Raw genomic sequence first — 21805 nt, forward strand, 5'->3', positions numbered from 1 at the left:
AAACGCCACCCTTCTTGGTTCCCAGATTTTTGAGATTCTCCCCTCTGACAGTCAATCACATAGGTCCTCCTCCTCCTTCTCCACCCCGTAAGCTCCCACTTTCTTCTCTCCTCTCCTCCCCGACTCCTCCTCCCCTCCTCCAGCATCTCTCCCTTTCCCCATCCCCTCTCTCCTCCAGTTCCCCTCGCCATTCTCTCTCTTTCACTCTCCTTGGCCAACTCCTCCAGGCAAATCCAGAGCCACATTCAACACGCAGACCTTCTGATCACTCCTTGCCTAGACACCAGGGGTAGATTCTTGGCTTGGCCTAAGTCACAGCCTCTCCCCTCCAGCCAAGCCAGGAGACAAGAGGGGGAGAGTGGAAAGTAAAGTAGGCACCAGGTACCGCGGGGCAGCTGGATGAAGGGTTTCTCCAAAGGTGGTGGCGACAATAGAAGTACGGGCGGGGGTGAGGAGATGGGGGCGGGGCGTGAGGGGTGAAGTTAGGCTCAAAGGCCAACACCCTCACTGTCTTCTGCCAAAGAGTTAACCAGGCGCACCCCTCTGCCCCTCGCCTAACCGAGGCGGTTCTGCTGCCTGAAAGGCTCTTCTGGACGTTTACCTAGTTTTTCCAGCTTACCATTTAAATCTCACCTCAAGATGTCACCTCCTCAAGGAGGCCTTTCAGGACCGGCCAGGATTCCCCGCTTCTTGTACAGCACGCTATTTTCTTTCCTCATTTAATTACCAGTCTTGGAAATTTATACTGTTTGTCTTTCTGTTAGCGCTTTCCACCTTGCCAGAATGCCAGCTTTCTGAGCGCAGGGACCCTATGCCCTGTTCATAGAGCGTCATCTCTCACGTGGGTTTAGTCATTGGTTGAACTCATGAACAGAAACTCAGGCAAGAGAGGGAATGACTTGACTAGAGCATAGGTTAGGAGGGCAGCCAATTTCCCGTGTCCTGTTTCTTCAGCCTCTCTGCTCACCCTAGCTGGTGGAGGTGCTATTCAAGAGCCAGGGAGACGAGGGCCGAATTATCTATCCACCAGGGGCCGAAACCCTGAACCGCAGGAAACAGGGAGCCACGAGCTTTGCTATCACCCCCGTAAGCGAGCCGATGGCTTCGCGGTGCGCTCGGCCTTGGCCAAACCTGCAACTTGGATTTTACTTCCTAAGCTGAGAAGGCGGGCTGGGAGGTGACAAGAAAACGTAAAGATGCAGGGGCCAGGAGAACGCAGAGAAAGAGACAACCCCCCCCCCCCTCCGAGTCCCTTCCTCTTTTCTCTTCTCCCTCCGCGCGGCTCGCGGGGAAAGCCCTAACGCCCACGGGAGCACGGAGAGCACGCAGAGCCTAGCTCGGCGGCCGCAGCGCGCACGGCCGCTCCGCAGCGCGGGCGGCGGCCCTGGCGATCCCCGGGCTGCGGGGCGCGCAGGGACGGGGGGCGGCGGGGAGGGGCGAGGCGCCGCCCGGGCCTCCCGCCGCGACGGGGCGGGACAATGGGGCCCCACCCCGGCGAAGGAGGGAGGGAGGCAGCGTGCGCTCGGCCCGCGGCGCGCTCTCTCGCTCGCTCGCTGCTGCCGTGGCGAGGCTGAGGCTGGAGCGGGCGGGGAGGGGCGCGGGTGGGAGCGCGGAGGAGGGAGGAGGCGGCGGCGGCGGCGCGTGTGGCGGGAGGGAGGGCGGCTGGCACCCGGCTTGTAAATAAACTGCGATGCTGTCTCGGGCTCGCCGGCCCGGGTGCCGCCGCCGCCGCCGCGGCCCCGGAGCGCCGGTGCCAGGCTCCCGCCGCCGCGCGCCCTAGCGCTTCCGCGCCAGCCTCGCGCGCCCTCGCCCGCTCCCCGCAGCCCCCGGCCGGCGCTCCTCGGGGTCCCGCGGCTGACCTGCGTGGGATGTGACCTCTGCCCCCTGCCCCCCGGGGCCCCGCCTTTGCCTGCTTTGGGGGTGGGGGGTGGGGAGGGGCGCGCGGATCATGGCATTGGAGTTCCCGGGCTTGCAGCCGCCGCCGCCGCCTCGTCCACGCACCCGGAGCGCCCCTTCTTCCCGGAGCAGCAGCGGAGAAGGCGAAGCGGCCGGCGGGGGCGAGGCAGATGGGGCTCAAGGCGCGCAAGGCGGCGGGGGCGGCCGGCGGCGGCGGCCACGGGGGCGGCGGAGGCGGCGGGGCAGCTAACCCGGCCGGAGGGGACGCGGCGGCGGCCGGCGACGAGGAGCGGAAAGTGGGGCTGGCGCCAGGCGACGTGGAGCAAGTCACCTTGGCGCTCGGGGCCGGAGCTGACAAAGACGGGACCCTGCTGTTGGAGGGCGGCGGCCGTGACGAGGGGCTGCGGAGGACCCCGCAGGGCATCGGGCTCCTGGCCAAGACTCCCCTCAGCCGCCCAGTCAAGAGGAACAACGCCAAGTACCGGCGCGTCCAAACTTTGATCTACGACGCCCTCGAGAGACCGCGGGGCTGGGCGCTGCTCTACCACGCGCTCGTGTGAGTACCGGGCCGCTCGGGGCGCCCCTTGGAGGCGGCGCGTGGTGGGGTTCGGGGTGGGAGCTGAGGATGTCTCTGGGGCTTCAAAGTCCAGGGGCGCGCGTCCTCTGAATTGAAGACGAGTCTGCCCTCTGCTGTGTCTGGCTCTGTGTCTGTGAACCCCTCCCTGGGTGTTGGACACCAGGGCTTCAAAGATCCGAGCGTGGCTTCTCAGTTGATTTGGAGATTGGATTGACATGTTTGTGTGCGTGCGGGTGCGCATTTATGGCAGCTTCTCCGGTTGTTAGTACTCAAGCTTAAAAGAATTACGTGGTTTTTCCAATTAATGAGGAGATTGAACGGGATAAAGCGGATCCTCCCATGCGCACTGTGTTTCTGCTTGGGGTGGGTCCCTTCTCTTGCATCGCTGCTGAGTTTAGATGATACATCCTGGAGTTGGGGATGGGAGTGGTACACTGCCCATAGCAGGGTGTGCGTGTGTGTGCGCGCGCGCGGATGAGTGCGGGTGTCCGTTGCTTGCTTGTGCTGCCCTTCTTTGGGCTCCATTCTGATATGGGAAGAAACGTTGTTTGCTCTCATTGGGGACTTGGACTGATCAAAATGAATGTTTGGGGGTTCTTTTTAGGGAACTAATGAGAGAGAGGGATAGAGGGAGATTGATTATGAATCCCAGGCTGCAAGCCCAGACTGAGGGAATAGGGGCTTAACAGTGCCAGTAGGTGAGGACTGGGTTTTGTTTTGGCCAAAATAGCCCCATAACTTGGTCTTAATGTCCCCTCAACCTCAACTGCTTCCCCTTGTCTAGCTTTGGCTGGGCACCCCTGGGCACCCTTCCCTTAGAAACAGTCTCCTTCTTGACAGGATGTAAATGCGTGGCTAGAAGGAAGTTGGTATTCCCTTCTGCACCTGACACTCTCTACAAAAAATCCTGCTGTGTCTGGGGAGAGGAAGAGAATGGCAGTGGTGGCTCCTCTCCCAGGAGGGGAGGTGGGGGCTGGCAGGGTACTTCCAGGTGCCCCTCGCCTCCTGTTTGTGGCTTAGTCATCCTGATGGCTGCTTTTTAGGAGGCTGTACCATCACCAGGGGTTTAGCAGGGAATTGGCCAGGACCTTTACCCCTCTTGTGCGTTTAGCAGTGGATATTCCTCTCTGTCCTTCTCCAGTTGACCCATGGCTGATGCTGTGGGAAAGAGTTCAGGGAGCCGTGGTGTTACACTACCTGCCAATCTTCCTTGGCTGGAAAGGCTTTTCCAGATTTGGCCACCAGGTGGGGGCATCCGCACAGAACCTCAGGCTTGGCAACAGGTTTCATCAGAGGTTACTGAAGCCTGGAAAGCATGCCTGCTGGAAACTAAGGAACGAGCCGGAGGGAGCATGGGTTTTGGGTGGTCCACCCTTTGGCATCCATGTCTGCGTGTATTTGCAGGTGTTGGTGGCTGGAGAGAAGGGTTATCCGTTGTTACTCTTCCATTTGCTTTCTTCAGGTGGTGAAAAGGGATTAAAATATATTCATCTCTGACTCTAGCACTGTATTCAGGTAAACTGAACTGAAGATAATACTGGAATATGTGATAATAAAAAAGCATACAGATCATTTGCGTGCCCGCGAACACACACAGCCTCTCATGTCCTTTTGCACGTAAATGGTGTTCAGTACCTATTGGCTGACTTCCGAACCTGAGGTCCCACTGGAATTTGTGGGCTCCCTCTTTCTTCCCCTCCTACCTTTAGCAGCCAGGACTCCAGCCCAGCCTTGCCCAGTCTGGGGAAAGGATAGCTCAAGGCCTCAGTTTTATCCTTCTCTAGAATTATGCCATCACCCAGTAGCAGGTTTGGGAATGCCAAACCTATAATCTCAGTTTCCCAGAGAGCATCCAGGAAAGTGTAAAACTGTGGAAGAAGGAAGAATTGAATACTTAGCCAGGCACTTTCCCACAGGCAAACCATTTAGTTCATTTAATTCTCATTGTGGTTCTGTGATGTGGGAATTGTTCCGTACATTTGATCAGTGAGGATATGAAAACTAAAACAGATAGAACCACTTGTCCAGGATCACGTGGCTCAGTTTCTGGAGCTCACGTGTGAATGCCGTGGGTCACCTCTATTTCTGAGCCTGGATTCCAGTTCTGACCCTCTGCCAACAACCGGGGACTCTGGGTATTTCACTAGGCATCCCTGGGTGCCCCTTCCCCACGGTAACAGAGGGCTCTTAGTCCTGCCTCTGCCTCCTCTTCCTAGCTCACTTGGCATTGATGTTATGTACTGCAGAATTTCCTTCTTCTAAAGACTGAATGGTATTCCGTTTTCTTTATCCATTCATCTGTTGATGGACATTTTCCATATCTTGGCTAATGTGAATAGTATTCTAGTGAACACAGAACACGGAAGGGCTACTATCTCTTTGAGATCCTAATTATAATATTTTGGGGGAAATATTCAAAAGTGGGATTGCTGGATCACATGGTAGTTCTATTTTTAATTTTTGAGGAACCTCCATACTGTTTTCCAGCTGCACCATTTTGCATCTGTACCAACAGTGTGCAAGGCTTGCAATTTCTCCATATCCTCACCAACACCTGTTGTCTCTTGTGGTTTTTTGTTTGTTTTTGTTTTGATAATAGCTATTCTGACAGGTGTGAGATGATTTGTATTATATCATTCTTTCTTCAGTGGTGAAAATATAGTCTTTGGAGTCAGACCTGGGTTTCATCCACTCTGCTATTTCCCTGCTGTGTGACCTGGGGTAATTTCCCCTACGTTCCTGGATTTTAGTTTCTTTATTTCAGATATGGCTGTAATAATGCCTACCCCTGGGTTATTGTGAAATTTAATTGAGGTGATGATATTAAACACCTAAACCTTGCATTGTGTTGGTTTGCAACTTCAGGAGTTCCCCAGGTGAAATCTGAAAGTGGTCCACAATACATGGAGGGCAAGGAGAGATTGAAGAAAGAGGCAGATCACTCCAGATTAATAGGTGGCAGATTTAAGAAGCAGAGAACTGATATATGAGGCTTGTCTTGGGCAGCAAGACAAGTAGATGTCAGGCCCTTGTCCACCATCATCTTAAAAGTTTATAGAGAGCACTTAACAGGGTTCAGTAACGTACATTATCAGGATGGTCTCAACAACGCATACTTATTCAAGGCTGTGTCTTTGAAAATGTCTCCCACTGTGGGACCAGTGGGCAAGTCCGTTTCTGGCATTGGAGGGATGAGAAGCCAGTACATGGGTCAACCGGTGGTCACGTCCTCTCCTTTACTTCCTGCAACACATTGTAGATTTCAGTAAATATTCTTTCTCTTTTGCTTCCCCTCTCAATCATACTCCATCTGCCTTCTTGCACCCCTCATAGAATCCATGCCCCCTCTCCTTTCTAATAATCTTACTAGATTTTTCATTTTATGAACTCCTTGTCTTCTTACTGGCTCTCTTTTTTAATGACATTTTCAAACCTCTCAAGCAGAATGAAATCAAGTAAAGGGCTGGCAGCAACAGCCCACAATGTCAGATCTCTCGGCAGTAGGGATGCTCTGTGCCGGGAATGGCAATGACCACAGGTGCCACTTTGTCACTTTCTAGGAAATGTGCTCACATTGAATGGCCATCCGTGCTGGAAGGGAGGATGCCCAGTGTCTCTCTTTTAGAAATGAATAACAGATGCTGAGAAGTTTCGTGATCTGCCCAGGCTCTTGAAGCTACTTCAGTGGTAGAACTGGGATCACATGCGAGTCCTCCAACCAGTAGGTGGTGCTCTTATCACCTTGTCACAGTTGTCCTCTACAGAAAACAAGGCACAAGAAGAGTAAAAGAGAGAGACTGACACTCATTTGGGGAAGTTCCCAGGGGAGACCATTGCTGCTGGTCTGCAGACCACACTTTGAGTGGTGTGGCTTCTCTGACTTTGATATATATGTGACTCCCCCAGGCAAGAAGGCACTGTAAGAGAAATCTGGTTGACTCCACCCTAACCAGAGCCACCAAACTTGCGTATGAGGAGGCAGACCGACCCTCCCCTCCTCCTGAATGATTCAGTGGAAGTGTACAACACACCTGCAGTCGTGCCTAAAGCGACCTGAATCTAATCATGAAGAGAAAGTCAGAGTCAGATCGTGGGCCATCCTCCAAAATATCCAGCATGGTCTCTTCCAAAGGGTCTGTGTTGTAAAAACGAAGATGAAGATAAGTGTTTAAGTTAAAGGAGGCTGAAGACCTGTGACAGCCAAATGCAATGCTTGAGAATCCAAAAGCGGGGCTACATCAGATTTCTGTATCGCAAAAAAGTGATCAACCAAATGAAAAGGCCACTGTGGAAGGGGACAAAATACTTGCAACCATGTATTTGATAGGGAGCTAATATCCAAAATACATGAAGAATTCATACAACTCAACAGCAAGAAAGCAGATAGTCTGATTTAAAAATGGCCAAAGGCTCTGAGTAGACATTTTTCCAGGAAGACATACAAATGGCCAACAAGTGCATGAAAAGGTGCTCGGTGTCACTAGCCACCAGGGAAATACAAATCAGAACCATGTGAGATGTCACCTCACACCTGCCAGAATGGCATTATCAGAAAGACAAGAAATAACAAGTGTTGGTGAGACTGTGGAGAAAAGGGACCCCTTATGTACTGTTGGTGGGGATGGAAACTGGTGCAGCCACTATGGAAAAACAATATGAAGGTTCCTCTCAAAATCAAAACTAGAGCTAGCATATGATCCAGCAGCCCCACTTCTGGGCATATATCCAAAGGAGATGCAGTCAGTATCTTGAAGAGCTGTTTGCACTCCCGTGTTCATTGCAGTAGTATTTACAATAGACAAGATATGGAAACACCTGAGTATCTATGAATGGATAAATGAATAAAGAAAATGTGGTACATACCCCAAGTGGAATACTTTCCGGCCATAAAAAAGAAGGAAGTCATGCTATTTGCAACAACATGGATGAGACTTGAAGGCATTATGCTAAGAGAAGTAAGTCAGAAACAGACAAATACTGTATTATCTCACTTACATATGGAACCTAAAAATACTGAACTCAGGAACAGAGATCAGATTGGTGATTGCCAGAGGTGGGGGGGGGTACGGGAAATGGGTGAAGATGGTCAGAGGGTACAAAGTTCCAGTTATAAGATGAATAGGTTCTGGGGATGTGATGTACAGCATGGTGACTATAGTTAAAAATAACTCCGTTGTGTAACTGAAAGTTTCTAAAAGGGTAGATTCTAAAAATTCTCACCAAAAAGAAAAAAAAAAAAGGTCAACCACATGAGGTGTTGGATGTGTTGATGAACCTTCCGTGGTTATCATTTCATAATCTATGTATATTAAATCATCACTTCGTGCACCTTAAACTTATACAATGTCATGTGTCAATTGTATGTCAGTAAAGCTAGAGAAAACACGAACAAGCCAATGCAATTCATGATTCTTGACTGGACCCTGAACTGAAAAAAATAAATAACAATAAAGGATAATATTATAGGGACAGTTAAGAAAATTTGAACATGGACTCTGTATTAGATGACATTATTATATCCAGATTTAATTTCTGGAGTATGATAATTGCATTGTGGTTACGCAGGTGAAAGTTCTATTTTTTAAGAGATACGTGCGGTACTATTTAGTGGTGAAGTGTCATGAAATCTGCAACTTACTTTCAAATGCTTCGGCACACAGACTTAAGTGTGTATGTGTGCGTATGTGTACACAGTATACACAGAGGAAGAGAGAGAAGGAAGCAAAGGTGGCAAAAATATCAACAGTGGGAATATCCAGGGGAGGAGTACATACGTGTGGATTATGTTACTCTTCTAATTTAAAAAAATTAATAAAAAATTAAAAATACTTTAAAGACCAAACACAGACAACACAGAGCACATGCATGAATACAGATGAGGGCCTTACCCCAGAAATTGATACCCTAGCTCTTTGGGGTCCCAGGCAGCATCCTTAGGTGATTCCAACATGAAACCAGGCTGAGAACCATTGGCTGAACTGAACAGGCTTTCTTAGATTCGCGGATTCCCTACAGACAGTCCCTCAGGGTTCCTCTCCGCCTTGGGCTTTGTCCAGGTGATGACAGACACGCACTAGAAAGGTGCAGCTGAGCACGCTAAGCTCATTCATTTCAGGGCCACACATACGGACTCAAGTGCCAAGCTTTGTGCCAGGCCGTTGAGGGAGATGAACTGTAATTCCTTCCCCTTGGAGAGAGAGAGACTGGAAACCACCACATTTAAACAGTCTAGCAAATGTGGTAATAGAATGCAGATGAGGGAGCCAGGCCTGCAGAAAGGGGAAGACACTGTTAGGTCTCCTGTGTTGGGGGAGGCTTTTCCAGAGGAGGTGTAAGCAGGCGGGGAGAAGATGAAGGAATCTGCTGATTGTCTGATGGCTGACTCGTCTCCCCTCCTACTTGGAGAACAGAAGGCTCTCTTCAATGGAACTGAAGACTAAATCACTATTTTTGCATGATTTGGAAGCTCCCCCTTTCCAGGCTGTATTCATTAAAAAAGATTCCATTCATGTTTAAAAGGTTCATAAGTCAAGTGTGACCCTACGGTATTTTCTGAAGAATCAAGGTTCTGCTCTCTTTCTCTCCCTCTCTCTCTCTCTTTTTCTTTCTTTCTTTTTTCTTTTCTTTTTTTTTTGCCTGGGTTTTGAAGTTTTGACAGAATGAAAACAAGATTTGTGACATTATTTAACAACAGAGCAGTGGGCAGAAAAGCAAGGGAAAGATCATCAAAGGTGGCCTGAATAAAAACCCTTTTTAGACACTGCTCTGTGGTTCTGGTGTGGGGTCCCCGAGACAGCCGTGGGTTTGTTGGAAATGCACTGGATGAGCTGTTTGAAGAGCTACATTAACTGTGTGATTTGAACACCTCCCTTATGCCACTGTCTGCAGATGCTCACACTGTAGGATCGGTGCAAGGATCTCACGGGGCAGTGTGTGCAGGAGCACTTTGGAAGCTACAGAGGGCGGGGCATTCTGAGGTAGCATCTTCTGAAAGTTGTGGGAGGAGCAAACAGGTCCCACTGTTGGGTTTTGGGTTTGAGCATTTGCCCACGTACAGATTTGCCACATTTCTGTCTGGCTTGCATCACCTGATCATCACTGCATATTTTAATCGGGAACCCACTAGCATTATAATTTAGCACTGATGTGTACAGGGATGCCGGCTGCCCTAAGATGATCACCTTTTCGGGGAATGAAAAGAAAAAGGTTTGTTGCCAAGGAGACTGCAGTCAGTACTGAGGTTCCAGGCCACCCCTAGTTTGCAGGTGCCCTAGGATGCAAATCAAACCCCATCCCAATTGTACCCCTGTTGGATGGAGCTTTTTATTCTGCCACAGAAGGGATAGAGGAGTTTGCCTGAAATGTTTTCTTGAGAGAACAAATTGGGTTATAACTTGGGAAGAAGATTGTTTCTTGCATGTAGTTTACGAAGAATAGGAGTAAATACACAGTTGGCTCATGGGGTGTCCTGTCCATGGGCGCCTCCTAAGATGGGCTTCTCTCCATGCTGAAGACCACAGGGCTGGGATCGCCTTTTCCTCCTCTCCATCCTCTCTTCCTTAAAAGACGTAAAATTGTTCGGATCCCGCAAGAGCATGACAGTCAAGTTGGGGCATATAAAACCAGCATGTCAATAATAACCAACATTTTTATATCATCTCTCAGTGTATCATATCCCTTCTTGGGCAACTCTACCAGGACACTTGCTTGAGAAGAATTAGTAACAGTGGCTGTTATAGCAGGTCCCTTCTTACAAATTCATCAAATCTGGCTTTCCTAAGTCAGTGTTGTATATGAGGAACAAGCAGCCTGTACGTAGAGTTTCTTTGCCATCAGATTCTTTGTAAACCTGCCATAGCAGTACAAGTTCATCTCCATCTTGATAGATGTCTCTTGGCGGAGGGGATGGGGTGAAATATTACCCAACATGACCTAAAAATACTGAGCCAGGGGCCTGTGCTCATCCAGTCCAGGTCATCTGCACTAATGGGAAATCACTCAACACTATCACACTATGTTATCTCCAGAATCCTGTCCGTTCCTAAAAGGCCAGCTTCTGCTCAGTCGCATCGCACATTTATCAGTTTTGGATGCTTCTGCACCTAGTGCGGTCAGTCCAGAGATGGAAACATTAGAATTCAGCAAGTCTAATCAAACTAATCAGCAGATATTACTTAACAGCAGTTTATGGGATTTATGAACCTAGAGAACAGGCACTTGGCACATTACAAAAATCAGAGGTTATCAGAACTGTATAGAGAAGAGGAAACTGAGTTTCGGGGTGGTGAGAAACTTGCCTAAGGTTACTCTGCTGATGGAGGGAGGGCTTGAACTCAGACCTTCTTCCCAGGCTGGCCTCCATTCAGCCACATCGCCGTCCCTGGTGGTCCTCCAAGGGCTGCGTACCAGTGGGGTGGGCAGTCTGCCCTAAGGTGTGGTTTCTTTGGGTATCACTGTCTTGGGATCTAGATCAAACGAACAGAAGAAAAAGTAAAACCAAGTGCAGGGTGATCAGACATTCATCCATAGGTGCCAGATGGTCTCTTGCAAGAAGCATTTCTATTCCTGTTGAAATTTCCAGTGCCTAGGTCCCCTTTTCTCCACCCCAACCCCCCAAAGCCAGCCCTCTACCAAGAGTCATAGAAAATACTCTGATCTTCCTTGAGCCCGACATTGGGTTGGGGCTTCAGAAACCATCATATTAATGATAGCTAAAGTTTTTACACGCTTGAGTTGTTGCCATGTCACCTGTGGGGCAGCACCATCATCTAGTCCATTCGTGGAAGCCTGATCTATTTTCATTAAACAGCAGTCATTGACATTCATAGAGTTATTTCCCACGTTGGGCTGAACACGCTTGATGGCTTTTCTAGGTACAGCTGAGAGCCTGGCCCCAGGAGACCGAAGCTCTCACCCTGAGTCCTGCTGGGCTAGCAAGTCATTGCACTTCGCATAGCTCCAGTGTCTCCATCTGATCAATGGCCCTAGTATTCCCTGCCTTACAGGGAATTAAAGAAAAGATTAAATGAGTGAATTCATGGATGTGCTCAGCAGAGGCTAACGCTACATCTTAGTTTGTGTCCCTCCAGAAGCTCCCTGCGGCCCAGCGCTCAGTGCAAGCAGTTTATTGAACGCAGGGCTGTGCAATCTTGTTTCCATTACGTCCCTTTTGAGGACTCTTTTTAGACTTTTTTCCCCCCTGATTGCCCCCACCTCTGACATTTTAATATCAACAGGCATACTGTGTATCTCTTTATGTACTGTATGTGTGTCTAGGCTTGAGATATAAAAAGAGTAACATTTTTTCCCCCAACCCCACCCTCCAAGAACCAGTTGTGCCCACTTGGAGGCAATGCCATCTCTATTGAGAATGCATGATTTAGGAGGTGATGCCAAGAAAAATTGGAAAAATAAGTAAAATTGGAGAAAGTAGGGAAATAAAATAAGAAAGAGGAAGCAGACTGTAAGGATGCATGGATCCTCAAGGAGGTTTCCGTGGAGGGCAGTTAAGGCTGGTCCTCCTGGGGGACCCTGGAAAGCAGTGCAGAACAGTGCAGAAGTATCCTCAGACTCTATCCATCATTAGCTCAGGGCTGATCCTGGGGATACTGCCTCTCAGAAATACCCCTTAGGTAAAAATGGGGCCGTATGCCAAAGCTGTTCTTTTGCAGAAGGCCACCTTTGGCAGGTGCTGGGAGTGGGTACTGAGGAGGGATGGGGGAGGGGCGCTGACAGCCACTTCTCTACATTGTCTATTTTTTTTTTAAGTGGTACTCATTTCATGTATTTATTTATGTATTTTTTTTTTGGAGGGGGGAGGTAATTATGTTTGTTTGTTTGTTTATTTATTTATTTATTTATTTTTTAAATGGAGGTACTGGGGATTGAACCCAGGACCCTGTACATGCTAAGCATGTGCTCTCCCGCTGAGCTATACCTACCCCCACCTCCATCTAGTTCTGTTTTTTTTTTAAGTTTTTTAAATTTTTATTTTTTTTTGGTAGGGGGAGGTAATTAGATTTATTTGTTTGTTCTGGGAGGAGGTACTGGGGATTGAACCCAGGCCCTCATGCGTGCTAAGCATGCGCTCTACCACTTGAGCTATACCCTCCCCGCATCTAGTTCTTAGGTGAAGAAAATATTGGAACTTGAGGTTCACAAGTGTTTCTGTGTTTTTGTTTCTTTTCTCGGTGGTTCTTAAGTAAAGGAAGTCTTGTGGCCTAAGGGTCATGGTACTTCTGTAGTGTTTCTTCCCCCTCATTAATTTTTCATTTAAGAAAGTCATTCAGGGAAAAAAGGTGGATTTAAAGTGTTTGTAAATATGTTGATTCAGTGCCTGGTATCCAGTGGTAGTGAAGCTTTTTGAGCTCTTACTCTGAGCAGGATTGTAGAGTTCTCCAAAGCACCACGAAACCAGGCCGTGGTCTGCATCAGCCTGTGGGGAAAGGAGCCGTATCCGTGTTGAAATTATGGTGTGTTCTCATGTTAGTAATTCTCACCGAATAAAACAGGGGAGTTGTTTTAAATAAGCGTGGAGAACTTTAGTCCTGCTGACACTATAATTCTGAGTGGTACTTTCAAAGAATGAAGACTCTTACTAATTTATAATGTGAGAAACATTAGCATTTTCAAAACAAGATTAAAATAGATATTCCAATTGCTCTTCCAGACACATCCTTCGTTGAGAAAGTGGCAGGATCTCGGTTATGAGGTGTGGTGCTGTAATTTCTGCCGTTTGCCTTGTTTCTGGTTTCCTGGGAAAGCAATTAACTTCTACCTTCAGGATTCTGGAATGTGAAGAAGAATGTTGAGATTTCTTCTTGAATTCTACATCTGGCTGAGAAGAAATATTATAAGAAGATCTTAATCCTTTATGTTTGAACACATTTGCCTCCAAATATCTATTTGCTCATCAGACTCAAGGTATTCTGACTCATCGTTCAGCAGACACTAATTTCAGGATGCCAGGTCTTAGACTAGGAGCAGGGGATACAGGGATGGATAAATTAATCTCTGCCCTTTCTGTCCGTGGTCAAGTAGATAAATAAAAATTGCAAAAGTGACACTCACTTTAACAGCTGGATATACTGAGCCAAGATGTGGCTCAAGTAAAATTGTCAACATTGTTTAAATGAATCAGGGCAAATTTCCATCAACAAGAAACAGATTTCATCACACACAGGGTTAAAGACCATTTCTTCCTTCATTTTCTAATGTACAACCCTACCCATGACTGTGTCACATTTAGAAGTCAGAAGTCTGATTTATTCTCCCATGAAAAGAAAGGTACTGAAATTTGTACGAGGGAGAGTGGAGTCACAGACCCTAGATTGGCTGAACCCTGAGTTGAGCTATTTAAAGAGGCTGAAGACTTGTTTTTTAGCTGGACTTCTCATATGTGCAGATACTCATTTCATTCTTTGCAGTCCAGGGCCTCATGCAGCAGCTGGCCCACCAGATACTTAGTCTTGGGTAGATGCACACAATGTCAGACCCAGGAAGTGTGCAGAAATAGATACAGATAAGACCTGGCTTGGAGTCCTGGCCATGCTGTGTTTTAGCTGAGTAATCCTGGGTGAAGCACTTAACCAGTCTAAACCCGTTTCCTCCCTGTAACATGGAGCGTGCTTATTTCCATGGCTATTCTGAAGATTTAGTGACGTGTCTGCAATACAGTCCAAAGCCTTATATTGGCTCATGGTCAGGATCTGATAAATGGCTGATCCTTCTCCATTCTTTCAAAGTCCTGCTGAGATCAAATGATGTCAGCCAATGAGAGTGATGTTGAAGTTAATATCATAATTTCTCCCTTACAGTTAGGCTCTGAACATGATGAAGTTCTGTTAGCAGGTGTGAGTTCTGACTGTTACTGTGGTGAAAGAAAGGAGTTTACACTGAAAGGGGAAAAGAGGGCTATAAAGAAAAGAGTTCTGCTGCCTGACTCCAGCTTCCCGAGGAGCAGAGATGCTGCGATAGCACTTGTCTAGCTACAAAGTACCTGATCAGTAAGCCTCAAAACTGCCAGGGTCACCGAGAACAAGGAAAGATTGAGAAACTGTCACAGCCGAGAGGGGGTTAGAGGAATGGGACAGCCGAATGAGATGAGGGGTCCTGGATGGGATCCTGGAAGAGAAAAAGGACAATGAGTGAAAACTAAGGAAGTCTAAATACAGTATGGACTTTAGTTAATAAGAATGTGTCAGTGTCAGTTCATTAGTTACAACAGACGTACCGCACTAGCCTAAGATGTCACTAACGGGGGAAACTGAGTGCAGGCTATTTGGGAACTCACCATACTACACTCACAGTTCTTCTGTAAATTGAAAACTGTTCTAAAAAACAAAGTCTATTTTAAAAAGATTAATTGGCGGACTTTGTGAACTGAGGCCTTGCTTTTATAAAAAGTCCTCCAACCAATTACATTGACGTGGAAACTCCACCTCAGGCAGATGAAATTCTGTCTTCTGTGTCTCATAGTTAAGAGCTGAGATTTGGACCCAGGTCATCTAGTTTCAAGTCTAATCTAGCTTTCTCTGTTTCATTTGCCCTCATTTCATTAAGTGATGCTTATGAAATGATGATTTCCCCAGCAAACGGTGTTCACATCACGTCAGCTTTCAGTGCCATCATCTGGGTGGGCCAGTGGAGCCAAGCTCTTCTGACCACTTCCTGGGGCACCATACGAGGGGGCAATACGTTTTCCCTTACGTGTCATTGACCAAACTTGGGTCACCTGCTCCCCTACCTTGGACCAGTGAAGTGAAAGCCAGGAGGACTACCATGATTGACTTAGACCCACCCTGATCCTCTTTCTGACACATTGCCTGCCAGACAAAATGAGGTTCCGTTAGGAGGAGGAAGGTGGAGGAATGGCTGACCTCCAAGGTTAAATGCTTCACCTTTCTGAGCCTCCAGTGCTTCATCGGTAAAACGAAAGACTGTGACCGCCCCTGCCAGCCCGCTGTTGACCATAGAATGGCATCATGGCTATGAAACAGCTGACTCCCTGCTATTGATGGTAACAAACGACTCTCATACAAAGGCAGGTGGGCACACAGGGCTGGAAGTCAAAATGCAGACAGACTACTGTGGGTTGGTTCTGAGATAGGGCTCTGGCAGGCTTCCTGGAGGAGGCAGCCTTTTGATCCATTCAGAGAAGGATGCAGTGGTGTCCAGGTCAGGGTTAAGGCCAAAGACAGAAGGAACAACTTTGGCAAAGCCTTGGAAGTGAAAAATGCAGCAGATGAGTAAGGTGTGAGCATTTCCTAGCGGCTGCTTCTGGGGGCTCTTTTGTGAGGGGTTGGATAGTAGGGTGATGAGAGGATGAAGTCGGAAGTGTAGTAGGTGAGGTCAGGGCTTTTAAATTGTGAAATTGCCATGCAGCCCAGGATAAGGAACTCCCATGTCTCTGTGCCTTTTCTTCTCTGAAAAATTAGATAGTTGGATACTTTACGGGGTTTCTTGATGGAGAAGCTATTAGCATTACAGATGGGACTGTTTCTCATTGGGCAGGAATGTCACACGTTTTGCAGGCTTTTTAGCATTCTGAGCCCTGACCACAAGACGCTCTGAGAACCCCAGGGTTGGAATAACCCAGCCACTTCCAGGCTTTTCCAGACGTTCCAATGGAGGTGGTAGCACCCTCAGTTGAGAACCACTAGCCTCTCAAAGCCGTGGCTCTGTGGCTGATACTTTGGTCTCAGATTCCCCATTTTCACACTGTCTGTGATGAATCAGTACAAACACACCTAGGTAGGAGGCTGGAGGATTTATTGCACTTGTGGGGTTAGTGCAGTGTTTTTATGACTTCAAGGAAGCCTAAGTTACTTTTGGAGCTGAAACTGTTTGACTCAGTTAAAATGCACACATCATTTCAAAAGTTGGGGAAAATGAAAGTTACCCAAATATAAACCACCTATATGCGTGTGCATGAACACACACACACACACACACACACACACACACACACACACACACACACACAGTCACTCTCACACACTCTCACACACTCACCCCTCAGGCCCCAGGTCCCAGAGTTTGGAACATTAATTAGTGTCACTGCATGGAACAAATTAAATTAGGGACCTTGTTGCCTCCAACTGGAAAAAAAAATAGCGCTGGGAAATGCTGACGTTGGAAACAGCAGAGCAGTGCCCTTCTTACTGGGATATTATTGGGATGCAGGCCCTCTCTAGGCATCTGAGCTCACTGTTCCAGGGCCTGGGCACCTCGGCTGGATGGCGAGGTTGTGTGTGGTTGAAAGCCTGGCTTGTGTTTCAGATGGGGAAGGTGTGTGGGTGCAGGGAGCCTTCGCCAGGCTTTCGGGGTCTAAACCTCAGCTGTGTGACCTCAGGCAAATTACACTTGACTTCTTTGGACCTCAATTTTTCTCATCTGTAAAGTGGGGATATTAATGGTACTTACCTCAGGGTGTGGCTGTGAGGATTACATGAGTCAATAAAGGTAAAACACAGAGAAGCGCACAGGGCACAGAGCGAGAGCTGTGTGTGTCTGCTGCTTTGGTGCCAATTATCCACTGCTCCTTGGCAAGGGGTGGGGCGGAAGGACTGGGTGAGTATTGGGCACTAAGATGACCACTTGCTAGCTGGATAACTTTGGGAAGTTCCCTGATTCCTCTGGGCCTCCATTTCTTCATCTGCAAAATGGGGATGCTCATGTTTCCTTCCTTAGAGAATTCAGAGAATAGAGTGAGTTAACTTAGAGAAAGCACTTGGAGCAGCACTGACACAGAGTAAGCATTGTAAAACGGAAGCTTCTGTTATTTATATAGCATTCCGGCCACAGCTCATGATTTGAATTTCTCTATGACCTGGGATGGACATTAGGAAGTGGAGGCTCAGAGAGGTTAGGTGACTTGCCCAGTGGCACACAGCTGGACGGGAACTTGCATGAACCTGAGTACAAGCCATGCTTCCACTCCCACTTTTTTTTCCTGGGCCTTTCTCCTTGAGCTCCTAAGGATCTGGCACCCCCATTCCTCCTGCCTTGGCAGGGTTTGTGATGAGCATCCCAACCAGATCGTGGTTCCACTGCAGGCAAGAGCCACGCATGATTTGTTTTCCTTTCATCGGCAGTGCCAGGCGTGATGCTGGGCACGAGGTCTGTGTTGAACCAACACTGTTAACTAATCCCCTCGGCCTTGCGGCGTCCAAGCTGAGTTCCAAACAAAACCCACATCTGAAGCACGGCCATTGAGCGCGGCGGTTGGAAAGCTGAGCGCGACTGCCTGCCGGGGGGACCCCGTGAGCACGCCAGGAACTTGGCCTGCGGTGAAGGTTCTGTGCTTAGCTGGGCCAGGTCAGCTCTGCTCCCATGTCCTTCCAACCATCCCAGCCGACGAGCAGAATTTAGCCAGAGTCTGTTGTGTGGATTCTAGTCCAGGTTTTAAGTCAGTGCTTGTCTGTGCCCAGAGATGCCAACACACAGATCGAAGAGAATTGACCTGTTCTGGTCCAGCCTTGTGCAAGGGTTGAATTCCATCCCTCTCTGAAAGAACTTCCACCCTTTATACCCCGTGCAACTCTGCCTTTCTCCCTCCACCTGCTTCCCTGTTCCAGCTGCCCACGGAGGGGCAGAGACCAGAGGAAGGTGATTAAGGATGGAGGGAAGGTTGGGGTGTGAGGCTGCTCTTGAAGGAGAAAGACCTTGCCAGTTCTGTCTTCTTCAGCTTATAGCCTGTCGTCTGCTCTGCACCCGCCTCATGGGCCTTTGCCTGTGGGAGATGCTGTGAAGTCAGCCCCTCTGAGCCCAGTGGTCCTCAGACTTCATATTCGTAAACCATCCCTCACCTTCCATTGTGAAGCCTGTGGCTGGAAGGGCTGAGCATGAAATGGGTTGAATAGTGAAGACATTTTCCTGGGGGCGGGGGACACGGTCTTAATTCAGTGGAAAGCACATTGGGGTGGAGGTCTGGACACCTGGCGGTGGCCTTGGAGTAAACTTGGGTGAGTCTTGAGCCCATGTTAATTTTCCCATTTGTAAAACTTAAAGGCCTTCACGGGCTCTGACCTTCTGTGATTCTGGCCCTGCGCCTGCTTCGCCAGTGAAAATTGGCGTTGCCCACTGATGATCTGCCTCTCATGTGAAGCCCCTGTTTCTCCCACCATTCCGTGATTTCCCTGTGGGGACTTTATCCCACCCTGTTCTTAACCATGTTGTTTGGTTAAGAGTAACTCCATGCCCAACTTTAGAGGTTGGCCCTGTTTGGAATTACCCAGTCAGCCTGCCTCCTCTGGGCCCAGGAGTGGATACAGGAAAGTGGACACCACCCTATCAGAGCCAATGGAGGAGACAGTGGATCTGAGGATTTGGAAGAGAGTACCAGAAGGGGTGTCTTCTCCTGGGTAGTGGGGTGCTGTGAGGGTGTAATGTCTGGAGCACCTGCAGTCGTTTTGCCAACATGAGTTGTTGGGGCTGGAAAGGTGGAGGAAGGAGGCGGGTAGGGGAAGGACGTGGCAACTTTGCAGGGCCTGAAGTGGAAAGCTAAGTGAGGTGGAGTGGAAATACCTGCTTGCAGCTTGAAAGGCAGGTGGTTGGAGAGGCTGGGGTGGTGTGGGTAGAGAATTGGATGTGGCCGTGTAGACCACAGTAAACACGTTAGTCGTCCCCAAGGCCACTGGGTTGCCCAGTAGGGCATGGCATGATCAAACTTGTGTTTTGTAAGGACGACTTTGCTGGTAGGTGCAGAAGGGATGGGATTTCAGGATATGTGTGGTCCTTAGCTGTTCCAGGGTGGCAGCTATAATTCTCCTTGGCCTTGGAGACCAGAATGCATATGGCATTCTAACCTGTCAAGTCTCTGGGGCATCTCTGCTAAACTGAATTGTGTTGTCCCCACACTATAATTAAAAAAGAAAAACATGCTCAGAGAAGTCTAGTATCTTGCTCAGTGTCACACAGCCAGATGCCAACTCCAAAGCTTGTACTCTCCCCACTGTGCCGGTGGCCACACACTTCACCTGCTAACCAGTGGGGCCCTTCTTTCTCTCAGTTTCTCTGAAGCCCTTCCCCATCCTTCAGGGCCAAGGTTGACATTTGTGTACAAGATTATTTCCTTCCTGCTCATAATAAATGTCAAACTGAATGATGGAAATGATTCAGCAAGAAATAGAATTTGAGAGGAAAAAAAGAGCTGTGTAAAAACATTTGCAAATGGATTAAAAATTTGAGTCCACCAGCTCATGCCAACATACTTAGAAGTTTGAAAGATATTTTTAGACCATGAAATCCAAATGGCAACAGATCGTGGGTTGGAACGATAGAAATGCAAAGTATAGTTTGCTCGCTGTGACCAGAGATTGCTTTGCTGAGTTCTTCCTTAGCTATGAAATAGTAGCATTCCAAATGCAGAATCTCCTGAGTCTGTCCTCCTTTTTTTTTTTTTGCATCTTTCTCCTTCCACATCGGGAGCCCCAGGGCACAGCGAGTTGTTTTTGGACTCCCCTGGAGAGACCTACATATTGTTGGCTTTTGAATCATCTTCTCACTTTTGGAGACGAGTGAAGGCAGCCCCATTTGAACCAGCCGAGGAGTCCTAGGGAGCTTGTTGGCTCACAGACCCCAAGAGAGATCAAGAACAGGACCGAGTGAGGAGGGGGGCTTTACCTGGGGCCCAGAACGCCTGGAGCCAGGGAGGGGCTGGAGGACTGCCCAGACACAAGCTGTCATCCGCACTCCTCCCTGCAGACTCTCCCCGCCTGGTGGGAACCGTGGTCACCTACAGCATCTCAGCTTCACCTCTACTCCCCTGGAGAGGGAGGCCCTTGCATCTTTGGTTCTCAAGTTAGGAACCCGGGTGCCCACTTTTGGATCCCCTTTCCTAGCCAGGGAGCATGTGGGTCACTAAGGGAGCATGACAGTTGCTGCAAAACAGGGAACAGAGAAGTTCCCAAGAAAAGGGACATGTGCTTGTCAAGATCTTTAACGATGGATTTCACCAGAAGTCATTGACAGTCCACTCGGCACTTTTCCAGGTGCTTCACCTACGTTGTCTCTTTGAATCCTGACAACAACTGCTTGAAGTAAGTGCGGCTAAATGGAAAATAAAAGGAGGATTTGCTTGCCCTATGGGGTTCGTGGTGTTTTTAAGTTGCTGAGGGCAGTGTCTGGCGTGCACTCCCTTTCCTATCCCTTCAAAAGGTTTTCAATTAGTTTTATTTTTATCAAAGGAAGACATGCATGTAATTCAAACCTCCAGTGGTACCCGCAGGTCTGAAATGGAAAGCCACAGCCCTGCACCGTCCTGTGCTGTCCGTACCCCCACCTCTGGAGGCAAAGCCTTCTCTTTCTGCCCCTTCTCAGGGCTCCCAGCTTCTCGCCACATCTCTCTATCATGTGCTGCTGTCCTTTGATGAACCAACTTTAGGCACTTGTATTGATTTCCTGTTCTCGCTCAGATCCCTTATGGTGTATGTTCTTTTTTCTCCTTCTCTATTCTCCTGCTGTCTCCGCTCTGTTTCTTTAGTCTCTTCCCTCCTGGTCCCTTGTCACCTCCCCTGTCCTCACGCTCCTCCCACCCCTGGTGGTCCTTCCTCCTCCCCACTTTCTCTCTTCTCTCTTCTGCTTCTGTATCTTCTCCATATCCTTCTCCCAGAAACTTGTAGCATCTTTTTAAAAAAGTATCTTTATTATGATCGCTTCCTGCTCATTCTGTTTGTATTAGAGTTACTTATAGTCATGGTTTCACTAATTTTTCAGAATCTTTTTTTTTGGCATACATTACCCTGTGAATCCTTCAGACTCCTTGTGACGTCGTTTTTGGCTCTTGCTTGGTGGAGATGGACACTGAGCATTAGCCAGTCTCCAAAGCAGACCCAGTATCACCCAGGAGAGAGTGAGAACCACGTGCAGAAGCTTGTTCAGGACCAGATCCCCCCTGACTCACTCTCAAGTCCCTCCGGCAGACAGCCTGACCCTGGAAAGGGCTCAGGGAATGTGTGTTGAATGGAATTGGACAAAAAACACATTCCTTGTGATGAGATAGAGTGGACGTTCCTCTCCAACTTTTCTGTTTTGATTCCTTGAGGCCACATACATACACACATTCTCCCATGCACACCATTCACTCACATCCTCTGGCTTTAAATTTCATCTCCTACTTTTTTAAAAAATAGCTTTCTATAAATACTGAGTTCTCTCTGGGAGGCAGCCCCCAATAACAAGCTGTTGGTGGTTTTTGTCCTCTTGAAGTCCTGGATGATTTATGGCTTGGAGATAGGAACGTGCCTCTTGCCCTGTCAGTACGGACGATACATTGCCTCCTGGCAAAATAGCTTTTAGAGTTGCAGTAAATCCTCTGGAAATTACCTGGAG

At 48.4% G+C, this 21805-nt stretch overlaps 1 protein-coding gene across 1 annotated transcript in view; it reads left to right on the top strand.

Moving 5' to 3' along the window:
- The first annotated feature begins 1887 nt into the window (after positions 1-1887).
- KCNQ3 (potassium voltage-gated channel subfamily Q member 3) overlaps positions 1888-21805 on the top strand; it is a 247626-nt gene continuing 227708 nt past the window's right edge. Inside the window, exon 1 of the mRNA XM_010988795.3 lies at positions 1888-2452. Within this exon, the coding sequence (XP_010987097.3) occupies positions 2067-2452 (386 nt within the window). The 5' untranslated portion in view covers positions 1888-2066. The remainder of the gene's footprint in view (positions 2453-21805) is intronic.

This window comes from Camelus dromedarius, chromosome 20 (assembly GCF_036321535.1).
Source record: "Camelus dromedarius isolate mCamDro1 chromosome 20, mCamDro1.pat, whole genome shotgun sequence".
Classification (NCBI taxonomy): domain Eukaryota; kingdom Metazoa; phylum Chordata; class Mammalia; order Artiodactyla; family Camelidae; genus Camelus; species Camelus dromedarius.